Source organism: Lampris incognitus, chromosome 21 (genome assembly GCF_029633865.1).
Source record: "Lampris incognitus isolate fLamInc1 chromosome 21, fLamInc1.hap2, whole genome shotgun sequence".
NCBI lineage: Eukaryota > Metazoa > Chordata > Actinopteri > Lampriformes > Lampridae > Lampris > Lampris incognitus.
The window spans coordinates 10,993,112-11,018,532 of record NC_079231.1 but is presented as its reverse complement, the minus strand read 5'-3'; the positions used below and the strand labels follow the sequence as shown (position 1 = coordinate 11,018,532).

Sequence of the window (25,421 nt, the reverse complement as noted above, 5' to 3'; positions counted from 1 at the left end):
AAGACGTCTGCCACCGCCGCTGCACCGCCACTGTGGGCCGTCCGCCCAGACACGTGGAGGAGAGAGCCTGCCCGCGTGTGCGTGTGAGGGGTGTGCACGTGTGTGTGTGTGTGGGGGGGGGTGTTTGTGTTTGTGGTGTGTGTGTGTGAGAGAGAGCGAAAAATGAAAGTTAAATATGTTTAAATTAAATAATAAAATTAAAACAAAGAAAATTAAAAATAAATAAAAATAGACATAGATATAATAATAAAATAAAAGTAAAATAAATGATGAAAATTTTAAAAAAAAATAAAGCCATTTGAATTTGAGAGAGAGACAGAGTGAGAAAGAGAGACAGAGAGAGAGACAGAGAGACAGAGAGCGAGAGAGAGACAGAGAGAGAGACAGAGACAGAACAGAGAGAGAGAGAGAGAGAGAGAGAGAGACAGACCAGACAGACAGAGAGCGAGAGACAGACAGAGAGAGACAGAGAGAGAGACAGAGAGACAGAGAGAGAGACAGAGAGACAAAGACAGACAGAGAGAGACAGAGACAGAGAGACAGAGAGACAGAGAGAGAGAGAGAGAGAGAGACAGAGAGCGAGAGACAGACAGAGAGAGATAGAGAGGAGAGACAGAGACAGACAGAGAGAGACAGAGAGAGAGACAGAGAGAGACAAAGAGACAGAGAGAGACAGAGAGAGAGAGAGACAGAGAGCGAGAGACAGACAGAGAGAGAGACAGAGAGACAGGAGAGAGACAGAGAGAGAGAGAGAGAGAGAGAGAGAGAGAGAGAGAGAGAGAGAGAGAGAGGAGAGAGAGAGAGAGAGAGAGAGGGAGGGAGGGAGACAGAGAGAGAGACAGAGAGACAGAGACAGACAGAGAGAGACAGAGAGAGACAGAGAGAGAGACGGAGAGACAGAGAGACAGAGAGACAGAGAGAGACAGAGAGAGACAGAGAGAGAGAGACAGACAGAGAGCGAGAGACAGACAGAGAGACAGAGAGAGAGACAGAGAGACAGAGACAGACAGAGAGACAGAGACAGACAGACAGACAGAGAGACAGAGAGAGAGACAGAGAGACAGAGAGACCGAGAGAGCGCAATTGAGTGAGCGAGTCGGTTAGTGTGCTATGCATGTACGCCACAGTGACAAAGTGACAGAGTATGTGTGTGTGTGTGTGTGTGTGTGTGTGTGTGTGGAGTCTGTGTGAATGAACAGGCAGCGGCAGCAGCACGGTAGATTGAACTCATTCACCCCTCTCTGCCTTGTGTCTGGTTTTTCAGGAGGAAGCGCCGACACTTTTCACCCCTATTTCCTCTTCACAATGGACGAGCGCTCAGTGGAGAGAGAGAGAGAGAGAGAGAGAGAGAGAGAGAGAGAGAGAGAGAGAGAGAGAGAGAGAGAGAGAGAGAGAGAGAGAGAGAGAGAGAGGGCAGCCAGACTCATTACTGTAGGCATTAATAACTCATTGACTTTAACCTCTAACTCTATATGTGTGTTTTCCAGTGTGTGTGTGTGTGTGTGTATGAAAGTGTGTGTGTGTGTGTGTGTGTGTATGAACGTGTGTGTGTGTGTATGAAAGTGTGTGTGTGTGTGTGTGTTGGTATGTCTAATGCTGATGAGTTGACTATGAGACAGTCCTTTTGGGACAAAAAAGGTTGAGGTTAGCATCAGTGTTAGCATTAGCATTAGTGTTACTATTAGCATCAGTGTTAGCATTAGCATTAGTGTTCGCTCACGTTTTGGGCTCACAGTAGATGTTGGGGAATGAATGTACTTTAAGTTGAAGGTCATCCCAAGTGCAGCAGGACAAATGTGTGTGCGTGTGCGTGTGCGTGCGTGTGAGTGTGTGTCTGTGTGTGCGTGTTCGTCTGGCAGGCTCGCTATCTAGATGGCTGGTTGGTTGGCTGCCCTGTTTGCTGGTTGACCTGCTGGCGGGCTAGACGGTTCAAGCATGACTGACTGAGACAGGCCAATATTTAATTCCACAAGCAAACACACACACACACACACACACACGGACGCACACACAGTGCCACTACAAATTCTGTCACTGAATTTCACTTTCTCTCTCACTCGCTTCACCTCCCCAACACACACACACACACACACACACACACACACACACACACACACACACAAAGTACAGTGAACATTATTGATGTGCTCTCTTATAAAACAGTGGCTGCTCCCCAAGGTATTCCTGGCAACATCGCGGGCTGAAAATAGCTTACGACCCAAATACGTTCCCCCATCGGAACGGAGGGAGCCAGACCACAGCCATCGGCGACTGGCTTTACTAATTGGCATCATTTTACAATGAAACAATATCTGGGCCAATAGACTGAACCGGGGGGTCGGAGGCGAGTGTGTCTCGCGACACTGGCACTGCTGTGGAGACGAGGGGAGGCCAATTAAGTTCGGAGGTTAACAGCTCGACTGGAGCCAGCACCGGTTATCACATCCATCTCACTGTCAGGGGGAAGTGACGGGGTAACGCATCAAGAGGCGGCATGCTGCTCCAGAGAGCGCGCCGAAGTGTCCTTGAGCAAGACATGGAACCGCTAACTGCTCGTGACGAGCAGGTTGGTGCCTTGCATGGCAGCCTCCAGCATCAGTGTGTGAATGTGTGTGTGAATGGCCAGTGGATGTGAGACGTACACTGTAAAGCACTCTGAGTGGTGGTAGAACAACAGAGACTGTCCTCCCCCATATGACCACATAGGTCGCATACCGTCTACTGTGTGTCTGACATGCTTGTGTAAGAAGTGGGGTTGTTGTGAGGCATCTAGTGTGTGGGTGTAGTGTTGTGTGTCTGCCACGTCTCACTCTCAACCTTCACCGCTGGCTAGCAGAAATGCAAACAGGAGAGCTGAGCACGTAAGTCTCTCCCTGCCAGTACATAGCCTCTCCAACAGCAAGTCCTATGTAGCGCCTCCTGTTGGCGACACACGGTAACTGGGTACACCTTGGACCCTGGCTGATCTACAAGGGACTCGGAGGAGGTCTGGCCCCTAGACGTGCGGTACGCAGGCCCGCCGGTGTGTGGATATTCCCTGATGCCCACGAACCAGCCCCAGCTATGGGTTAAATAGTGCCAAGTCAGGTCAGCCTTTGCTGCTACCATCATGACAGTAGATGGCACTACCTGCATCTGTTTCTACTGCCTTGTAGATTTGCCTCTTTAGGCAAAAGCTAGGCGACGGTAACTCCGAATTCAAATCCAAGAAGGCGCTGGCAGCAGGGTGCTCGATGGTGTCTGTAGCAGAAGAGCCCAATAGGATCATGAGCCCTATCGGCCCAATGGCACAAACATCAGATGGCACGCAGAGGAACCACTCTGTTGGTCAATGGATGGCATCACTTGATAAGTAAGCTGCCACTGCGGGGCGACCTCTTTACCGACTGAGCCCGTTGCACTACGGCGTACCAGTTAGGGATGGGTTCTGAGGTCCAGAGAGACTGTTCGGCGGAGGCACGACACCGGCTGTCTTAACGACTGCGCAAAGCGTGATGTGAGGAGAGCTCGACGGAAAAAGCGCTTGTAATGCGGGCCTGATGGCCCACAGGCGTGCTTGCCGAGCTTAAACTGCACCACGGTCATCATCGTTTTCCACGGACTGCTGAAGAGGTACCGTCTAATACGACCCACAGGAGCGGTTCCTGAATTAGCGCCCCCTACCGGCGGCAGGAGATATGCCACAGATACTTTTTGCCTCTGTGCATTGTGGATCTTTGTGGATCTTTATCTGCTTGCTGACACCATTTTTACAACGCCTCATAGACAGGCTAATAAGGGTGAGTCGTCAGTAAAGAGTGATAAACAAAATCTGGGAACAATAGAATATGTAGTCAGTGCGCTTTTGTGTTGTTTCGCCGTCTAGTATAGTAACTAAGACTGCTATTGACAGCACGACCGCTAGAGGTCGCTTAACTTTAAAACGTAACCATAGGTCGTAATAAGCTGCTTGTAAAAATGACCTATAGGGTGGTTTTTTGGTGGAGGACAGTCTCAAAGCGCTGTATAAATGCAGTCCATTTATCATGTGCACGACATTTATGTTTTATTTATTTAGTTTAGGAAAACCTGCAGGACGGAAATCGTCTGTTGGACACGACAGGACAGGTTAACACTTCACCAGAGAAAGATGCAGATTTAAGAGACAAGTTCACACACACACACACACACACACACACACACACACACACACACACACACACAAACACGCACACACACAAAGATACACAGAAATACACACACGCACACAAACACACACGTGCGCACACACACACACACACACGCACACACACACAAAGATACACACACAGGAACATGCACACAGAGACACACATACACACACACACAGACACACAGAAACAAAGAGGCGGAGAGAGGGAGGGAGAAACAGATACAGAAAGTAAAACAGACGTAAGCCCAGATGTCCTTCGCTATTCATTCTTAATTAGTGTCGGTGGGGGCGGGGGTCCATCAATCCCCCCAACACACACCTAAACAAACACTGCTCACTCCCACACAATCCCCCCAACACACACCTAAACACACACTGCTCACTCCCACACAATCCCCCCAACACACACCTAAACACACACTGCTCACTCCCACACAATCCCCCCAACACACACCTAAACACACACTGCTCACTCCCACACAATCCCCCCAACACACACCTAAACACACACTGTTCACTCCCACACAAACACACTAACAGTGGAAACGGGTGATCAACGGCTTCTCCCACAGGTCTCATTAAGACGCTGATGGCTTCAGCAAGAGATCCTCAGAAGATCCCGTCAGTCTGTCTGCATGTCCATCGTCTCCTGCAGGACCTTACATCATATCATCATATAGAGTCCAATCACTCCATCCTCACCTGGAGGACCTTAAATCATATCATCATATATAGTCCCGTCTCTCCATCCTCTCCTGCAGGACCTTACATCATATCATCATATAGAGTCCCATCTCTCCATCCTCACCTGGTGGACCTTAGATCATATCATCATATAGAGTCCCATCTCTCCATCCTCTCCTGCAGGACCTTAGATCATATCATCATATAGAGTCCCATCTCTCCATCCTCACCTGGTGGACCTTAGATCATATCATCATATAGAGTCCCGTCTCTCCATCCTCTCCTGGAGGACCTTAGATCATATCATCATATAGAGTCCCGTCTCTCCATCCTCTCCTGCAGGACCTTACATCATATCATCATATAGAGTCCCGTCTCTCATCCTCTCCTGCAGGACCTTACATCATATCATCATATAGAGTCCCGTCTCTCCATCCTCTCCTGCAGGACCTTAGATCATATCATCATATAGAGTCCCGTCTCTCCATCCTCTCCTGGAGGACCTTAGATCATATCATCATATAGAGTCCCGTCTCTCCATCCTCTCCTGCAGGACCTTACATCATATCATCATATAGAGTCCAATCACTCCATCCTCACCTGGAGGACCTTAAATCATATCATCATATATAGTCCCGTCTCTCCATCCTCTCCTGCAGGACCTTACATCATATCATCATATAGAGTCCCATCTCTCCATCCTCACCTGGTGGACCTTACATCATATCATCATATAGAGTCCCGTCTCTCCATCCTCTCCTGCAGGACCTTACATCATATCATCATATAGAGTCCCGTCTCTCCATCCTCTCCTGCAGGACCTTACTTCATATCATCATATAGAGTCCCGTCTCTCCATCCTCACCTGGAGGACCTTAGATCATATCATCATATAGAGTCCCATCTCTCCATCCTCACCTGGAGGACCTTACATCATATCATCATATAGAGTTCTGTCTCTCCATCCTCACCTGGAGGACCTTAGATCATATCATCATATAGAGTTCTGTCTCTCCATCCTCTCCTGCAGGACCTTAGATCATATCATCATATAGAGTTCTGTCTCTCCATCCTCTCCTACAGCCCTTCACATCATAACAACATATAGAGTCCTGTCTCTCTATCCTTTCCTGCAAGACCTCACATCATATCATCATATAGAGTCCCGTCTCTCCATCCTCTCCTGCAGGACCTTCCATCATATCAACATAGAGTCATGACGTCAGCTTCCATATGTAGAAACACCATGTTTAACAATACAGCTCAGCTTCATCACACTGACCTGTTTCTAGTGTCCAGTATAACATCAAACCAGAACTAGCTTTCACATTATACCACCTCCAGTATCTCACACCTCATCTTCTTAAACCCGTCAGCTCATAGCTTCTCATTATCATTAACTGTGGCGTCAATATTTCACATCACAACATCACAATATCCAACATTCATCCCTGTGCAACATGATAATACTGAATGACGGCCACAGAGTGTGGATGCTGTTAAAATGCTTTGTGTAGGTTGTCCGGGTGGCATAGCGGTCTATTCCATTGCCTACCAACACAGGGATCGCTGGTTCAAATCCCCGTGTTACCTCCGGCTTGGTCAGGCGTCCCTACAGACACAATTGGATGTGTCTGCGGTTGGGAAGCCGGATGTGGGTATGTGTCCTGGTCGCTGCAGTAGCACCTCCTCTGGTCGGTCGGGGTGCCTGTTTGGGGGGGAAGAGGGAAGAACTGGGGGGAATATCGTGATCCTCCCACGTGCTACATCCCCCTGGCGAAACTCCTCACTGTCAGGTGAAAAGAAGCGGCTGGTGACTCCACATGGGGTAGTCTGCAAACCTCCCCGGATCGGCAGAGGGGCTGGAGCAGAGACCGGGACGGCTCGGGAGACTGGGGTAATTGGCCGGATGCAATTTGAGAGAAAAGGGGGAAAAATCCCCACCCCCAAAAAAAAGCAAAAGAGAAGACGTGGTGAGAGCGACGTCAGAGGACGGGTTAAGATGGAGGTGTGTTGCAGAGGACGTCTGCACGGACGGTCTGGCTGACTGTGGAGGTTTCCAGGTCACGACAGAAAACGTTCCCCACAGCAGATGGAAAAATACCGCTGGCTTTGCATATTGGATAATCGGGGCTGAATGCTGAGGCCTGCATGCAAAAAGTCTGCAGAGACACACACACACACACACACACACACACACACACACACACACACACACACACACACACAACACAGCCACACACTCACATTTACACATATACACAAACACATACACACATGCATGTCACATACACTACCACACACACACACACCCACACACACACACACACACACAAAACACAACACAACCATACACATGTACTTACATGCATAAACACACACAAAAGAAGACCTCACAAAAGAATATTTATGCACCAACTCTCATGCACGCACAAACACACACCCACATACTCATATTTACACGTATACACAAACACATACACACATGCATGTCGCATACACTACCACACACACACAAACACACACATTCACTCATGAGTGTGCCTCGTGGACTCAGACACATACACAACGGATTGCTCATGCAAACAAGATATGTAAAATATAATAATAATATCCATCCATCCATTACCTTTATCAACTATAATAATGATCTACGATGGGACAATTACATGATCCATTCATAAAGCACAGACCGCTGCTTAAATGTATCACGCAATAAGGTACAACTTCATGACTTAATACATTTAGTTGTTGTTTTTTTAACCAAGAGTGCACAAAGTGCATCACAAACAAAAGCAGGTGAGGGATAAAGCAGTGCTCACGTGTAAGAAAGGCTAACATGACTTCCTGCTCCGGTTTTCACCAGAGACCGAAGCTCATCCGGGTACTTTGCACTTCAAGTAGTACTAGCAGTGGAGGGCATCTGGGTAGCGTGGCGGTCTATTCTGTTGCCTACCAACACAGAGATCGGCGGTTCAAATCCCCGTGTTACCTCCAGCTTGGTCAGGCGTCCCTACAGACACAACTAGCCGTGTCTGTGGGTGGGAAGCCGGATGTGGGTATGTGTGCACTAGCCCCTCCTTTGGTTGGTCAGGGCACCTGTTTGGGGGGGGGGCAGGGGGGAATAGCGTGATCCTCCCACGTGCTACGTCCCCCTGGTGAAACTCCTCACTGTCAGGTGAAAAGAAGCAGCTGGTGACTCCACATGTATGGGAGGAGACATGTGGTAGTCTGCAGCCCTCCCTGGATCGGCAGAGGGGGTGGAGCAGAGACCGGGACGGCTCAGAAAATAGGGAAATTGGCCAAGTACAACTGGGGAGAAAAGGGGGGGGGTACTAGTAGTGGAAAAGGTGAGGGTGGCGGTGATCTTTGCCGGTGACAGGCCGGCTTTATAAAGTATCTGGCCCATTTTGAAGCAGGCCGCGTCCTTGCAGCTGTCTCTGCCGAGAGCCGAGAGCCATGATTGATGACTGGTTGGTGATGACAAAGACAAGCAATGGTGTTTACTCAGGCTAAATTACCCTTGTCTCTCTCTCCCTCCCTTCAGAGGCCTGTTGCATCTCTCTCTCTCTGTCTCTATCTCTCTCTCTTTTCCCTCGCTCTCTCCTTCTTTGTCTCTCTCGGCCCCTGGCGAGCGTTGGTCCAAATGGCCGGCTCTCTGGTTTCTGGATGGCTGGAAGTCTCGTGAGGGTGGGATTAGCATCCGAGACTGACAGCTAAACAAACAAATGGGCTGAGGCCGGTGCTCTGCTTGCCAAGGCTGCCTAGCAACAAGTAGGCAGAAGGATGAGCTGGGATGTTTGGTATGCCACAGCCAAAGACGGATATAGAGAGCCTGGACGTTGTTTGAATTTGTAGGTATTATCAGAGCCACGGCATCCCACATATTATTAAAACAAAATTAGAATCACATTATTGGTCTAATGTACCGGGTCCACACATGAATACGACTTGGTAGGTAGCAGTGCAAGAACATAAATTTACTAACGGGCTGTGATGGCCTGGCGGCCTGTCCAGGGTGTCTCCCCGCCTGCCGCCCAATGACTGCTGGAATAGGCTCCAGCATCCCGCGACCCCAATTGGGATAAGCGGCTTGGATAATGGATGGATGAATGAAAAACAAAAAAATTCCAGAATGAGAACATTAAATCATGAGTTGCTGGCTATAAATGACATAAATATATTGTAGCGAATTCGGAGTGCAGCCGGAAAGTGAACCTGTGTCTCCCGCACCACAGGCGACTATGCTAACCAGTCAACTAAGAGTTCTGACCCATTAGTCAAGGGCTAGCGAATCTAGTCATCCGTGGTCGTTACACTAAATATACAATATAGAATACAATATAGAATATAATATATTACAATAAGTTATATACAATATGATACAATATAGAATAAGTGGATATGTGCTGGTGTACTGCACAGTAAAGTGGCTAGGTTAAACCATACAGTATGGTATATGTAGGGATTAAAGTGACTGTGCAAACTGAAAGACTGGAAAGAGTGTAAAAAGTACAGAATTCAGGGTTAAACAGAAAGAAAGTGGAGTGCTTGTTGAATTAGAGCTCTTCCATCATGGGGCAGGTGGTAGAAGTTGGAGAAACATGCAAGTGCTTTGGTAGCTTGACTGACAATAAGTTGAATTTTAACTTCGACACAGAGATGTTTTGCAAGAAGGGCCAGCAACGACCGGTCTGCCTTCATAAACTGTCAAAAGTCGATATTGATAAGACCTTCATGACCCTTTTTTACACATCCTACACTGAGTCTGTGTTATGGCAATCTAAGCATCAAGGCCAAATCTGCTCTTCCCAAAATGGGTAAAGTCTGCAGTAAAATCCTTGGTGTCCAGCAAAGTAACCTCACTGACCTGTACAGCAGACAGGTGGTGTCTAAATCCACTAAATCCATCCCATCACCCCTTCGGTCTGAGGTTTACATCCTACATTCTGGCTGCTGGTTCAGATTTCCCCCCATAGAGAGTACCAGATACACACTCTCATTCATTCCCACCGCTGCTACCCCTCTGAACTCAGACCGGGGGGCAGATAGTAGCGATGGTGTTGTCCTTTGATAATGATGGTGATGATGACGGTCATGACAATGTTTCACAGTGCTGCCGACCTTCGCTATCTATGTCGATCATGTTCATGATGACATTGTCAGCTATGTTGTTTACATAAGGTTGTTGAATTGTACTTACATATCCGTGTTGTATTTATATTGGTGACATGTTGATCTTGTAACTGATGTCCTGGAATTCAGCACTTTATTAACGCCCTACTACTTACTACTAACTCCCTACTACTAACTCCTAAGTCCCTACTACCAACTACTACTAACTCCCTACTACTAACTCCTAACTCCCTACTACTAACTCCTAACTCCCTACTACCAACTACTTACTTCCTACTACTAACTACTAACTCTCTGCTACTAACTCCTAACTCCCTACTACTAACTACTTACTTCCTACTACTTCCTACTAACTCCCTACTACCAACTACTTACTTCCTACTACTACTTACTAACTCTCTATTACTAACTCCTAATTCCCTACTACCAACTACTTACTTCCTACTACTAACTACTAACCCTCTACTACTAACTACCAACTCCCTACTATCAACTACTAACTCCCTACTACTAACTACTAACTCCCTACTACCAACTACTAACTCCCTACTACCAACTACTTACTCCCTACTACTAACTACTAACTCTCTACTACTAACTACCTACTACCAACTACTTAGTCCCTACTACTAACTACTGACTTTCTACTAACTACTGACTCCCTACTACCAACTACTTACTCCCTACTACTAACTCCCTATGACTAATTTCTCTACTACTAACTACTAACTCCCTACTACTAACTACTAACTCCCTACCACTAACTACTAACTCCCTACTTCTAACTAACTCCCTACTATTAACTACTAACTCCCTACTACTAACTCCCTAGTACTAACTACTTACTCCCTTCTACTAGTAGTAGTAGTAGTAGATTCTTGTATGTAACTCTATAATTGGGAAGGTCAATCCAGGACCACGTTGTTTTCCCCGAGTCCGTGATCTTCCGTCCCACTCCCACAATTTATGTACCCTATGTCGCCTGTCTGTATTTTACCGTCTGGTATTTATGTCTTGCTGCAAAACCAACTGTCCTCCAGGAACAAATAAAGTTGAAAGTTGGAGTTGAAAGTCTACAACATTGTGTCAAGTTTAAATTTAACAATTCTTTGCTAGTTTTGAAGTAGAAGTTATTTTCAAACCGGGTTTGGCTCAACTACTGACACATTAAAGGGTATTGGTGCCAAAATTGGACCAGACCGATAACATCGGTACTGACAGTAGTTTTTATCAGTGCTGAGGATAGCATAAACACACATGAGCAATTTTCCACAGCGGAGAGGTGCAGACTACCACAGCGGAGAGGTCAAGTGTTTGACCAAAAAGGGCCGATATGCTCATTTTCCAACAGAAAAATAGTCTGAAGCCTGTATGAACCAACAAGTCTTTTTTCTGCACATTTCCAGTGCATTATTCAGCATGCTGCAGTCATGCTATATTATGTAGATATCTGGTTGTTAACAACAGTAAAAAAACACAAAAAAACATCCATACATCAAATATGATGCTGTTTTCACGCCTTTTCTGATCACACGGCATCTTTTATCACCTCTGTTGACAAAGCATCAATAAGTGACACAGAAATAACCCTGCGGTATCTGTATGAGACTGCTAACTACCTGTAGGCCTGACCTTCACCGCTGGCTAGCCTGCAGGTCAGTAGCATTCAGAAGTCTTGGCAGAAGTTTAACATGGGAGTCCATGGCATCTCCATCCAGGCGCTGGAGGGTCCTGACCGTGTCCTATAGCAACACTTTATCAATGGCGTTATCATAAGAAACTGTGGGATGAGAATGCAGTGAGTTGGGCGTCCGGGTAGCGTGGTGGTCTATTTCGTTGCCTACCAACATGGAGATCGGTGGTTCGAATCCCTGTGCTACCTCCGGCTTGGTTGGGTGTCCCTACAGACACAATTAGCCATGTCTGCGGGTGGGAAGCCGGATGTGGGTGTGTGTCCTGCACTAGCGCCTCCTCTGGTCAGTTGGGGTGCCTGTTCTGGGGGGAATAGCGTGATCCTCCCACGCACTATGTCTCCCTGGTGAAACTCCTCACTGTCAGGTGAAAAGAAGCGGCTGGTGACTCCACATGGATGGGAGGAGGCATGTGGTAGTCTGCAGCCCTCCCCGGATCAGCGGAGGGGGTGGTGCAGTGGAGTGGGGTTATTGGCCAAGTACAATTGAGGAGAAAAAGGGGGAAAAATCCAACAACAACAAAAAGAGAGAGAATGCAATGTATTGTGGGTACTGTGAACATGTTTTTCATGGCATGACAAGAACAAGGCACTGTTAGGTGGTATCATGAAGCACCGGTGTCGGTAAGCGGTACCGGTATCACTTCATCCTTAACAATACTCGACCCTTACTACGGAAAGAGACAGAAGGAAAGAGAGAGACAGACGGAGGGACCGGTGGTAATTCCAAACAGAAGAAAAACGCCCCCCACCCCCTCTTCCCTCCATTGCGGTTGCCAAGCTGGATGGCAGCAGCGAGGCATGTCAGATCACTGTAAGACGCTGTAACCGCTTCTCAATTCTGCCTCAAATGATGTGAAAGTCATTGCCAATCCGTGTGTGCCGGTGCGAGGCGAGAGAGAAAAGAGAGAGAGAGAGAGAGGAAATAGCCTGACTCTTCTTCTTCCTCTTCTTCTTCTTTAAACCTCAGGTGGCCCTTTGGGACGCACGTCAGACGGGTTCACTTAGATTTGAACCTCCACCCTCCCACCCGTCCTCCATCACCCTCCTCCTCCTAGCGCTTTTGCCAGCATTGTTGGGGGGGGGGGTTGGGGTTGTTGGGAGTGTGGATGACGGCTGGGTTCGCCTGAACAGCAGACAAATGATTACATCCTCTGCCGTCCTGTGTTCTGCCGGCGCTTCCGCCTGTTCATCAGCGGCGGTGCAGCACTAGCGGGCGCCTATCGCTGGCCATCACTCCTGGCTGTCTGACTGATGAGACAAGAGGTGGCAGAGCTCGCTCAACGCCGCCGCCGAGCAGTGGATGTTACTGGGTCAGGGGGTCGCACATACATCTCCTCAAATGCTAACACACACACACACACACACACATTCAGGTAAAACTAAGCAACGCTGCCTCGCTTTTGTAACCAAATCGAATTTGAGCAGAAATATGAAACACTGCCTCGCCTTTGTAACCAAATCAAATTTGAGCTGATATTTATTCATTTGGCTGTTCATGCTAATTGGATTACCTCACAGCTCTAAAAACTAAATCCCCATCCCCTGAAAACACATGCCACAGTTTTTCTCAGAACTGACAAATCCAGTAATGAGCCAGCGGCTGAAAACACTTAAGATGTCCATGTTGTGTACTTTGTGCGATGGCCGGCGCACAAAGGGGTGCTTTCACGACGTGGGCGCATCATGGGGTGAGCCATGTCAAATAGATTGTGCGTGGCCTCCTGCCTTCGAGGTCTCCTGACTGCTATCTGGTTAAGAGGAAACGGCGGTGTGGCGAATCCACTTCCGAGCATCATGAGTCAGCTTACTGTCATTCATCTCCAGATGACCACAAGAGGCCATTACACAACATACACCGATGAGCCAAAACATTATGACCGTGACCATTATGCCTAATATGCTGCTGGTCCTCCATGTTCCGCCAAAACAGCATCAACCCACTGGGGCATGGACTCTACAAGACCCCTGAAGATGTCCTGTGGTATTTGGCGTCAAAACATTAGCAGCAGATCCTTCAAGTCCTGTAAGTTGCGAGGTGGAGCCACTGTGGATCAGACATGTCGGTCCAGCACATCCCACAGATGCTCAGTCGGATTGAGCTCTGGAGAATATGGAGGGCAGGGCAACACCTTGAACACTTCATCATGTTCCTCAAACCCTTCCAGAACAATGTGTGCAGTGTGGCAGGGGGCATTATCCTGCTGAAAGAGGCCACTGCCATCAGGGAACACCATTACCATGAAGGGGTGTACCTGGTCTGCAATGATGTTTAGATAGGTGGTACGTGTCAAATTGACCCCCACGTGAATGGTTAGACCCAGGGTTTCCCAGCAGAACACTGCCCAGAGCATCACACTGCCTCCACTGGCTTGTCGTCTGTGTTGTGACACATTCCTCCTGTAACCATCATTAAAATATACTATGACTTGTGTCACAGCAGACCTTCTGTCAGTTTGGACCAGACGGGATAGCCTTTGTTGCCCTCGCACATCGATGAGCTTTGGGCACCCAAACACCCTGTCTCCGGTTTGTGGTTTGTTCCTCCTCGGACCACTGTCAGTAGGTACTCACCACTGCTGAATGGGAGCACCCCACAAGCCTTGCTGTTTCAGAGATACTCTGACCCAGTCGTCTGGCCATCACAACTTGGCCCTTGTCAAAGTGACTTAGGTCTTTACTCCTGCCCATTTCTCCTGCATCCAACATGTTGACTACGAGGACTGATTGTTCGCTCACCATCTAATCTACCCAGACCTTGACATGTGCCCTTGTTTGGAGATGATCGGTGTTATTCGGCTTATGTCTTGATGCATGCTCAATAGTCCAGGTAAGAAAATAAGAGAAGGTTGAATCTGTTCATCTGGACACAACGTTTATTGACAGAAGTGGCCATCAACACTCTAGCTAACGGGCACACCCATATTTGCACATGAAACTGGCCGTTGGTTTGAGTCGTTAGGCACTGTTTTGTTTATAAGGGTGGGGTACCTGCAGTCAATTAAGACTGAAGAGGTCACTCAGATGATGATGAAACGCCTCTCTCAATAAACGTGGTGTCCAGATGAACTGAGTCAACCTTCTTTGTTATTCGGTTTACTTGTGTGTGGTCACAATGTTTTGGCTCATCCGTGTACGTGTCTCTGTGAAGCAAACGAGTACTTCATGTTCCCTGTTCGGAGGGGGAAATATGTTCATTGCTGAACAAACAAAGATGCTCTTTGAACGGCCGGGCCCTCACCTCCCTCTCTTTTGATGAGGTCTGGTGAAGGCTTCAATTAAACTGAAACACGACTGAAAAATATGTAAACGGTGACGTGACGGTTTAAAAAGCCGGGGACAAAACGGCAAAGGTGACTTTAGAGACACGTAAGATAAAATCATGTTTTGTCCAGTATCTTGAGCAGGGCCGTCACAAGGGGGTTCGAGGCCCTGCTCATTGACATGCATGCACATGATCACGGTCACACGCACAGCTGTTCTAGTTCTGCTGCACATGTCATCTGAGTGCAACACATTTTTAACAAGTAGAATCAGGAATCAGGAACATGTGCAACACAAAGACAAAACACATATCCAAAACCTACAGGAACTACAAGAACACACGTATCCAAACTAACACATCCGTATATCCACACTAACAACTAAAAAACTAAAAAAAACAAAAAAGAATCACTGTCCAAAGGAACGAACACAGGATGACGGTCAGACCTGCTGGTCTGCATGGGTTAGCAGTTAGCTTAGCCTGCCCCACTTCCATGTCCTGTCAGACCACCCTCGGTGTTTACTCCTCGGGCGCAGCTCCGGGCAGGCCCGTGGTCCTTGGGTCCACCGGACACAGCAGACCAAGCTCTCCCAGCCGATCCAATGCCAGCTCTCCCATCCAGACACCCTTGACACACCTCCCCGCACTCCACATGACAACACCAAAAACACAGTCAAGGCTACGGCGAGGCCACCGCCAGACCGCCCTCAGTGTTATCGGAACTGCCAGTCTGCGTGGGCTAGCAGTTAGCTTAGCCTGCCCCGCTTCCGCGTCCTGTCAGACCGCCCTCGGTGTTTCCTCTTCAGGTGCAGCTCCAGGCAGGGCCGTGATCCCTGGGTGGGCCCACCAAACACGGCAGACCAAGCTCTCGCAGCCGAGGGGAGGAATAGTGTGATCCTCCCACGTGCTACGTCCCCCTGGTGAAACTCCTCACTGTCAGGTGAAAAGCAGCTGGCCACTCCACATGTATCAGAGGAGGCATGTGGTAGTCTGCAGCCCTCCGCCGATCAGCAGAGGGGGTGGAGCAGCGACCGGGACAGCTCGGAAGAGTGGGGTAATTGGGAGAAAAAGGGGGGGGGGAAACATAATAAATAAATAAATAAAACCTCCAGGATTGCAGGCCAGGTGCAGCCCATGCGATGGTTCGGATCTTGACAAGTTCTTCCAGCATTTACAGGGTGCGAGCATCTGTCTGAGACTTTTCTTTCACATAGATGGATCCGACGTTGTCATGACCTCAATGAAATGTAGTGAACTGAGCTGAACTGAGCTGAACGAAATTCAAATGCCTTTAATTGAACTGAACTAACTTGGAATGAACTAAACATGTCTTGGCTAGAATTGAATGAATCATGCTGAATGAATGTGATTTCATCTGACTTGCATGACATGATGTTTATACCTAAACCAGCAAAGACTGAAAAGATGTTCTGTGTGGTTGCAAACCAATGAAGTCATATCCAGGCTCTGTCCCCTACAATAAACACATTCATACATCAGCAATACGACTCTCAGCCGGCAGGGACCATCTTCATTCTGCTCGTCGGGTCTCCAGGGAGGAGGACTGATCTGAACCGCCACGGCGTTGACTCCTGCAAGTTCTGTAAGTCCTGCAAGTCCTGTAAGCCCCGTGCATTAAGGCCGGGCCACGCATAACCTGAGACACATCACACAGAAGAAGGGGTTTCTGGGTAAACGTGGCCCGGCCGTGCATGGCTACGTGACGCGGAGGTGCACACTGGCCGAGTCTGCAGGGACTCCAGCCAGCGTGACATCAACACAAAACCCAAAACCAGAAACGAATACAAATCAGCTGACACAACACACACACAATCTGCATCAGTGTGTACGTCACTGTGCTTAATGCTCATGGTGAAACTGCGGATAAGAAACACCGGATGTGGGAAAAGATTTTCTCTATCAAAAGCAGACGTGTGATGCGGTCTGTTTTTTCTTTTCTTCCTTTTTTGGTTGAATTTATCACCAGAGCAATCAGTGCAGCCACAACAGAGGAAAAGCAAAAATGCCAAGGCAAAAATCTGGCATATTCAAGTAAGAAAATCTCCAAAACAAGCAACATAATCTGCCAGTGCTGTAAAATAGCTCAACTGGGTAGGATTTCCCGACACCAGATGAATAAATCGTGTGCTGTCAGTAGTTGGTGGATAAGATGTGATAAGATATTCCTGTGCGGCGTCACGACTGTCACGCTTGTCTAGAAGCACCGTCTTTGCGGTGAACAGGTTTATAGCTGGAAAACAAAATGCAGTTAAAGGCAATAAATATCCCTTTGTGCTTAAAGAATCAGAGATGGGCCAAAATCACTACAAGTCCTCCAACCCATACGACCACATAGGTCATAGACTCTCTAATACGACCCACAGGAGCGTTTCCTAAATTAGCGCCCCTACCGGCGGCAGGAGATATGCCACAGATACTTTTGCCTCTGTGCATTGTGGGTTTTTATCTGCTTGCTGACACCCTTTTTACAACGCCTCATAGACAGGCTAATATAGGGGAGTCATCAGTAAAGAGTGATAAACACAATCTGGGAACAACAGAATATGTAGTCAGTGCGCTTTTGTGTTGTTTCGCCGTCTAGTATAGTAACTAAGATGGCTATTGGCAGCACGACCGCTAGAGGTCGCTTAACTTTAAAACGTAACCATAGGTCCTAATAAGCTGCTAAGTCTCTTGAAATGTGTTTCCCTCATTTTACACCAGTGGCGGCTGGTGCTAAAAATGTTTTTTTGGGGGGGGGGGTAGCAATTTAGCTTGGCGCAGCACACCTGACAGCTGCTTTAATGTCCACACAGTCACAGAGTTATTAAGAAGGACAGTGTGGCCTATAGATTTGATCTGGGTTCGTAGACGGTGGATGATTGACAGTCGAGACAAGGCGTGGTGGTGGGTGTGAACATGACTGACAGCCACGAGAATTGCCCAATCACATTAGCTCAAAAAACATTAAAACAATACCAATTCACTGCCAATAAAAGTGGGCGTGTCTGGGGCGGCACAGCACTGCGCCCCCTGGAGAATCTGCAGAAACCAATCAGACAGCAGCCTCGGGTCACCTGCTCGCCACAAGTTCGAGGGCTTACATAAGGTATGGTTTGGCCGGCGCCTCTCACCCAGGAAGTATATGTATTCAGACAGGAACCAACCAAACACCATTTGAACCAATGCTGCTGACAGGCGCTGACAGACATGTTTAAGTTGAGTTTCGTCTCTCGATACTTGAAGGGGGCGGCGCCCCAACCCCCATGTATTGGCCAGCCGTCTCCCACACCTTTTCTCTGTTTGGGTGATTTTGGCACGTCCCGCACACTGCTCCGCTAACTTGAATGGGTGGTAATGGTGGTTAAATGGCACAACATTAAAATGCTTTTTACATGTTCTGATTGTCCTCAACAGGTTCTTTGACGGAAGCAGAGTCACGCTGATCGTTCATATCCGGTCTTCACAATAAGCGGCGGAGCAAGTCAGCGGGTGCAGCTTGCAGATCCTTACGCAACACGAATCTATAGCATCCACGATCTGCAGGACGCAAGCCGGGGGGGGGGTCGGGGGCACCGCCTGCTGTGTGCGTGTGTGTGTGTGTGTGTTTGTGTGTAAAAGCAGCGGCGGCCTGCTGAGGATTACATAACACACCCAGACGCATGCACACGTATGTATGTACGCATACGTAGACCGACGCACAAACGATGCCCTATGGAGGCACGCACGGGCGCATACACGTGCACACATATAGACGCACAGGAAGTGTATACACACACATGCACACGCACACGCACACGCGCACTGCTCCTGCTAAGAGAATCCATCTGCAAGTTTCCATCTATCTGTTTCAGTCTTACTCCAAACCTCTCTTCATCTCTCTCTATCTCTTCATCTCTATTTGTCTTCTCAGGTATACACAGACATACGCACGCGCACGCGCACATACGCACGCACACGCACACACTGCTCCGTACAGACATACACACATCCTCTCCTCCTCTCTGTTCTTATCTCTCTCTCTCACCACCACTCATGTTTCACAAATAAGAGGAGGGTCCAGGAGGAGGAGAGATGGAGGGGACGGAGTGTTGACTTGGCCTCCTCTCTTTGCAGCAGCCCAGTCTGGAGTCACTCCCCCTCCTTGCCATCTGCATCCATATCCTCCCTCCCCTGTTTCCTCCTTTTCTTCGTCTCCTGTTCTTCTTCTGCTCCCACTCCCTGACAAGCTTCCATCTGAGGAGCGATGCTGCACCATGTCACATCCTCTATCTATCAGTTTACACCTTTATGTCTTATCACACTTTTATTCATTTCATTTTCACCCCCTTCCTGTTTCTGCAGGACTGTTCTGAGGCGTCACTGCTGTTCAACTTCTAAACATCGTCATCCTTTTATTGCCTCTTTTTAAGACAGGCACCATTAGTTTATTCCTCTCTCTCTCTCTCTCTCTCTCTCTCTCTCTCTCTCTCTCTCTCTCTCTCTCTCTCTCTCTCTCTCTCTCTCTCCTCTCTCTCTTAATACGATGTGTCCTGCAGGGGTTCGAGTCCACCAGACTGTGAAATGCGACACCCTGCGGCGGGCAGAATGTGCATGCTCTGCATCTTCCATGCACCTCTCCCTGCTTCCCCATGACCACAGTGTCTCACTCACACACACTCACACACACACACACACCAGGACGTGAAAACACACGTTGGATACGCGTGTGTGGGGACGCACGTCTTGCATCCACAAAACATGCACAGACGCATCTGTACACGTGCATGCATGCATCCGCCCACCCACGCGAACAAGCTTGCAGGTTTCCCAGATGCGCCACGCGCCTGTATCCACATTTAGACACACTCCCGTCACGGCGATGCAAGATGTGGCTGCGTCCACATATAGAAAGTCATAATGCACCATGCAGCAACACACTCAGGGCAGCAACACACTCAGGGCAGCAACACACTCAGTACAGCAACACACTCATTGCAACAACACACTCAGTACAGCAACACACTCAGTACAGCAACACACTCAGAGCAACAACACACTCAGTACAGCAACACACTCAGAGCAACAACACACTCAGTACAGCAACACATTCAGCACCACAACACACTCAGCGCCACAACACACTCAGAGCAACAACACACTCAGAGCAACAACACACTCAGAGCAACAACACACTCAGAGCAGCAACACACTCAGAGCAGCAACACACTCAGAGCAGCAACACACTCAGCCCCACAACACCCAGCCATTCTGCTGTTTAGCTTCGGTAGGCATCGTTAGCCGGCTCTGAGTAGGCGCTCCCTCTGTGTGCGCATGTGTGTGTCTCTCTGAATCCTAGGGGACCCGGCATATTGGAGGGTGGAGTTTGTCCTGAAGTCAATGACAGACAGACAGACAGACAGACAGACAGACAGACAGACAGACAGACAGACAGACAGACAGACATGGTAGGTGTCCCGTTATGCGCGACCCATGAGGGCCAAGTGCTCGTGGCAGAGGTCATCACATCCACCGGAGCTGCAAAACCACATGGAGGATCCCATCGAGTCAGCCTGACGTTCAGTCCGGCCCTCATGTCTCCCACACGCCATCGTCCCCTCCCCGGGCAGATGCCAGCAGCTCTGCCGCTTCCAGGCTGAGGAAGGTGTGCTGAGCCCACGGCTGCCCGCCATCTTCATCACGAAGAAGATGTGAACTGATGTAGAATATCATTTAATTCAGAGGGGACGTTGGTTTTGGCGACTCATGACTCAGTCCTGATTTGCTAATAAAAGTCACGTTCAACGGCACAAACAATCCATCTTCAGTCGTTTGTACTATGATTGAGTTCAAACAAGTTATTTCTCTTAAAATAAGGGGAAGCGTGTGGTAGGAGGAGGCGCTCCTGTTTCCAGAGCAGTTTTAACCTGTGTTGATCAATTCCTGATGATATTTACTATCCTGATGACGTCACGCGGCTCAGCAACATTCGTTTCCATGGGTCGCCATGACGAGGGCAATTATTTCATCCCCCTGCCCTGCTCTCCCATTTCTCCACATGCATTTTAGCATCTAAAAGCAGACTCGGGGGTTCGGTTCTGTTTTGTTTTGTTTTGTGTTCGTTTTGGAGTCCAGCCTATCGATGCTGCTGCTTTTTCCAGCCCATAAATGTCAACGGCATGTGGACGTGGAACCGCTGATCAATCTGGAACAGTTCAGTCCAATTACTGCACAAATAACCACGTCTCCCAATGTACCGCACACACACACGCACACACACACACGCACGCACACACACACACACACACACACACACACACACACACACACACACACACACACACACACACACACACACACACCATATGAATCATGCCTCACACACCAACAGCAGACAGTCGTGTCTCGTGCCGGTGCGCCTCTGGGATCCATTTAGGGCCAAAACAAGTGCCCCTCTCTCACCACCCCACCCCATCACTCCCCCCGGGTGGGCCTGGGTCTCGCATACAGAGGGGGTTGTTTAAACTTTAAGTCCGAGCCACAGACAGAGCCTTCTAAAGCCGGCGGCAAGAAATAATTGTCGTATTGAGGAGGGCAGAAGAAGGCCGTCTCTGTCACCGACGTCTTCGTCCTCTTAGAATCAGATGAAGGCTCTGAGTCAAGGAGGAGCCGGTGCAGTCTTTATGTCCCAAAAGTAACACTGGCAGAGGACAAATATGCCTACAAATCACACATTTGTTCCATTGACTTCCAGTTGGACACTGGACTGAGTGTGCTCGAGGCCTATTTGGGAATGCCAGCCCCTTGAGCAAGGCACTCTTATCCATTATATAACAAAAATAAACAAAAAAAATATCCTTATTTTGATGAAGCAGTGTGTGGAGGGAAATCTGCATGCAGTGGAAAGATGATGCATCATGGGGCGCACAGTACAGGAGGTGAGAGACTCGAATCTGCACATCCGTCAGGACTGAAACCTGGTCTGCTAACCTTTGACCCCCGAGGTAAAAAGCACATAAAGAGTACTGCTCCAAAATCAGCTCGCCGCCTTACGAAAGGCAGAAGTGCTGTTCCAGAATGAACGTAGACCCGCTCTGTCAGGCCTGCCATAGTCTGTTATATAATGTGCTTGGTTTTAAAAATAACGAGTGGGACTTTTGCAGACTTCTTCTGCTGCATGTTGAAGAAAATAACTGGGGTTTTTTTTCCCATAACGGATGAATTGCATTTTGGAAACGGCTTGTTCAGTTCTTGCTGTCCTTCCAGTCTGGGGGTGATTTTAATTCGGTTGCACGGCAGTCCCCCAGCTTCCCCGGCTCGTCCCTGCACCACTGCTCCGTTTGCATGCAGTATCGATCGATCGCAGGACGCAGGGCTGGTGCGCTGCCCTTCACATAAATATGAGCTATTTTCCATCCGTTGACGGGGGGGGGGGGGGGGGGGGCTCTTGCAGGAGGAGGTGTCAGCGGCTGACAGCGGGGCGCCAATTAGGCCGGCGAAGACGACTGGACGCGTGGTCACGCGCCGCTGTCTCTCTCTCTTTACGCACGGCACGGGGAAGTGGGGAAGCCGGGACAGCCATTACGCGAACAATGCCGGCCCAGAGTTGCCTGCAGCGGGTCCTCCACGGCCGGCCGACTGAGCGCGGCGGGGCGGCCGGCCGAGCGCAGAGGAGCGCCGTGCCGCCGGAAGTGGCGCTCCTCTGCGCGTAACGCGCCAGGACCCGCGAGTCCGGTCGCACACGAGACGCCTTGTCGTATGCAAATGCACCCACAGACACGCGGGGTGCGACGGGGTTTTAAAGCACGAGCTAACACGGCCGTGATGGTCACGTTAAAGCGCCGCGGACGCGTTCCTCCTGCATTTACCCCCCCCCCCGTTCATCTGTTACCCCCCCGTTACCCTCCCCCCCGTCCATCTGATGAACTTGTGAAGAGGTGGGTGAAACGTGGAACTGAAAGGCAGATATATCAGTAGGAACTCGCGGCAGCTATTCTGTTTTCACGCACAGCCTCCCCCCCGACTGTGGCCCCCCCCCCGACTGTGTCCCCCTGCATTTTGGCCACACAAAAAAAAAAATCCAAGATGGCACAAAGATGGACACGTTGGCGTTATGCATTATAGATGAGACGGAGGACCTCTCTCCATGCAAGAGCTGCACAACTCAAAATAATGTGCGCGAGGCGGATGCATTATTCACGAGCGGGTCCGTGCTCCTTACGGAAGTGAAATCTCCATTCGCCTGAATGGAATCTGACAGCTGCGCCGCCTGCGCGCGGCGGCGTGCGTTCGGTACATGCACGGCGACGCGAGCTTCTGCAGACCCTTATCATCAGTATGACCCCAACTTACAACGCACGATGAGGCAAAAACCGTCTCGTCTGTCCTGCCCCCCCCCCCCCCATCTCTCTCTCCGCACTCACTTATCATCAGTATGACCCCAACTTACAACGCACGACAAGATATAAACCGTCTCGTCTGTCCTGCTCCCCCATCTCCCCCCCCCCTCTCTCTCTCCCTCTCTCTCTCCGCACTCAACGTGACCGCTCGGGAAAAGTTGATGCCTGCGTCCAAAAGGTAGAAGTCGTAAAACCAGCAGCCAAACTGCCGTTACGCGGCGTTAGCGGGGGTGCATGGGGGAGGAATGTGGGGTGCATGGGGAGGCAGAAGGTGGGCCTACCTGCTGCCAGTTTTCCTCCAACGAAGGCATGGCAGAGAAGTAGCCGGTGTCATGAACGAGCTGAAGTTCCTGGAAAATACTGTGATTCGCCAAAACATCCATGGTGCCGCGGGGTGGCCGGTCTAAAAAGGAAGAGGGAGGAGAAACAAACGAGAGCGATCCACAAAAAATATAGCTCCCCGTCGCTCGGATCAGATGTCTACATCCACTCTCATATTAGTCCCTATGAGGAAAAAGCTGTGGACATGGACATGGACGTGAGGGAGACTGGTGTAGTGAACGCGGTCGCGGGATTTCAGACTCTTTCGGTAAAGGAGTTTGGAGGTGATGGAGGCTCCATGTGGATCCGGGTCGTCACTTTGCTCGGCTCTGGATGAGGGGGTTTTTCTGGGTACCTCTCTCCTGCAAGCACGCAGACTCGCAGAATGATGGTCCGCTGATAGCGAGCCAAAGGAGGAGGGAGTAAGCAAATGAGGGGGCGTGGCCAGACCCTCCACCGACTCCCTGCGTGTCCATACAAGGTAAATGGGGCTGACGGGCCGGAGCGCGGAGCGGCCGGAGTGGCGGCGGAGGGCGGCGGAGGCGGAGCTATGCAAAACGCTGAGCGGCGGTTGGCTCCGCTGCCACGTCGCTCATGCCCGATATGGGCTTGATAGGTGCGCTATTTCTGGCTGGGTATATAGATTTGCAAGACGCGTTCCCCGGCTAGTCAGAAAGGAGAAGCCATCGGGTAAACATCATGTTCCCAAAAGCCCGCGCTGCAAACGGCATGATAGTGCTCCGTCCGTCCTGCTCCGCAGCTGAGACGAAATGTCCACATTTAGGCCTCATGACACGAGACAGCTCTCTAATGGTACATATATATAAATATATTTATGCAATCATCTGCTCGGTTTCCTATATAAAGAGTCAGTTATCAGTACTGTGAAATCTTAAGTTGCACATCAGCACGTGGTGGGGAGGTAGCAGCCTGTTATACTGACCTAGATTGATGGAAATCGGCCTGTCGACCCTAGTTTTGCAGCAGTATTAAGTACTTTTGCAGCAGTATTTAGTAGTTTTGCAGCAGTATTTGGCAGTATTTAGCGTTTTGAGTGGCTGTTTGAGTGCGCTATATAAATGCAACCCATCCATCCATCCATCCATCCATCCATCCATCCATCCAGTAAGACCAGCTGGGGGAAAACAAGCCCAGTGTGTGGAGGAATAATAAGGCAGCAATAGGAAACCTGCTCTGAAACGTCTTATTTGGTGGTGTGAGTAACACCACTGACTTGCCAGCTTGGTGTAGGTCTAAGCCAGCAAAACTGCACAAATGCACACATGCACGCTCCCTCCGTCTCTGCCTCACGCGCACACACACACACACACACACACACACACGCACGCACGCACACACACACACGAGGAGTGAGCGCTACAGAGCTCTGTAATCTCGTTGCGGAGCAGGACAGGCTGGCCGTGGGCCCCGGCTGTGCGATTTACACAAGACATTTTGGGAGGTAATGCAGCTCCGTCAGAGCACCCACTGACATTTATCCATTTGACACACTGACTCTCTCTCTCTCTCTCCCCGTGTCTCTCTCTCTCTCTCTCTCTCTCTCTCTCTCTCTCTCTCTCTCTCTCTCTCTCTCTCTCTCTCTCTCTCTCTCTCTCTCTCTCTCTCTGTGCGTCTCTCCCTCTCCCTCTCTCTTCATATCCCCTCGAGGGCTGAATGATATTGAGAGAAAAAAAATCACCATTGTGATGTTTCTATTTTTCTGCACGTGCGTTAGAGTATTGGAGAATAAAGGGAGTCCGATAATATCAGCAGATA

The 25,421-nt window shown here is 49.3% G+C and overlaps 1 protein-coding gene across 1 annotated transcript in view; it reads right to left on the bottom strand.

Moving 5' to 3' along the window:
- LOC130131663 (Krueppel-like factor 7) overlaps window positions 1-23,707 on the bottom strand; it is a 60,561-nt gene extending 36,854 nt beyond the window's left edge. Inside the window, exon 1 of the mRNA XM_056301439.1 lies at window positions 23,606-23,707. Coding sequence (XP_056157414.1) covers window positions 23,606-23,707 — 102 coding nt within the window. The remainder of the gene's footprint in view (window positions 1-23,605) is intronic.
- Window positions 23,708-25,421: the final 1,714 nt, after the last annotated feature.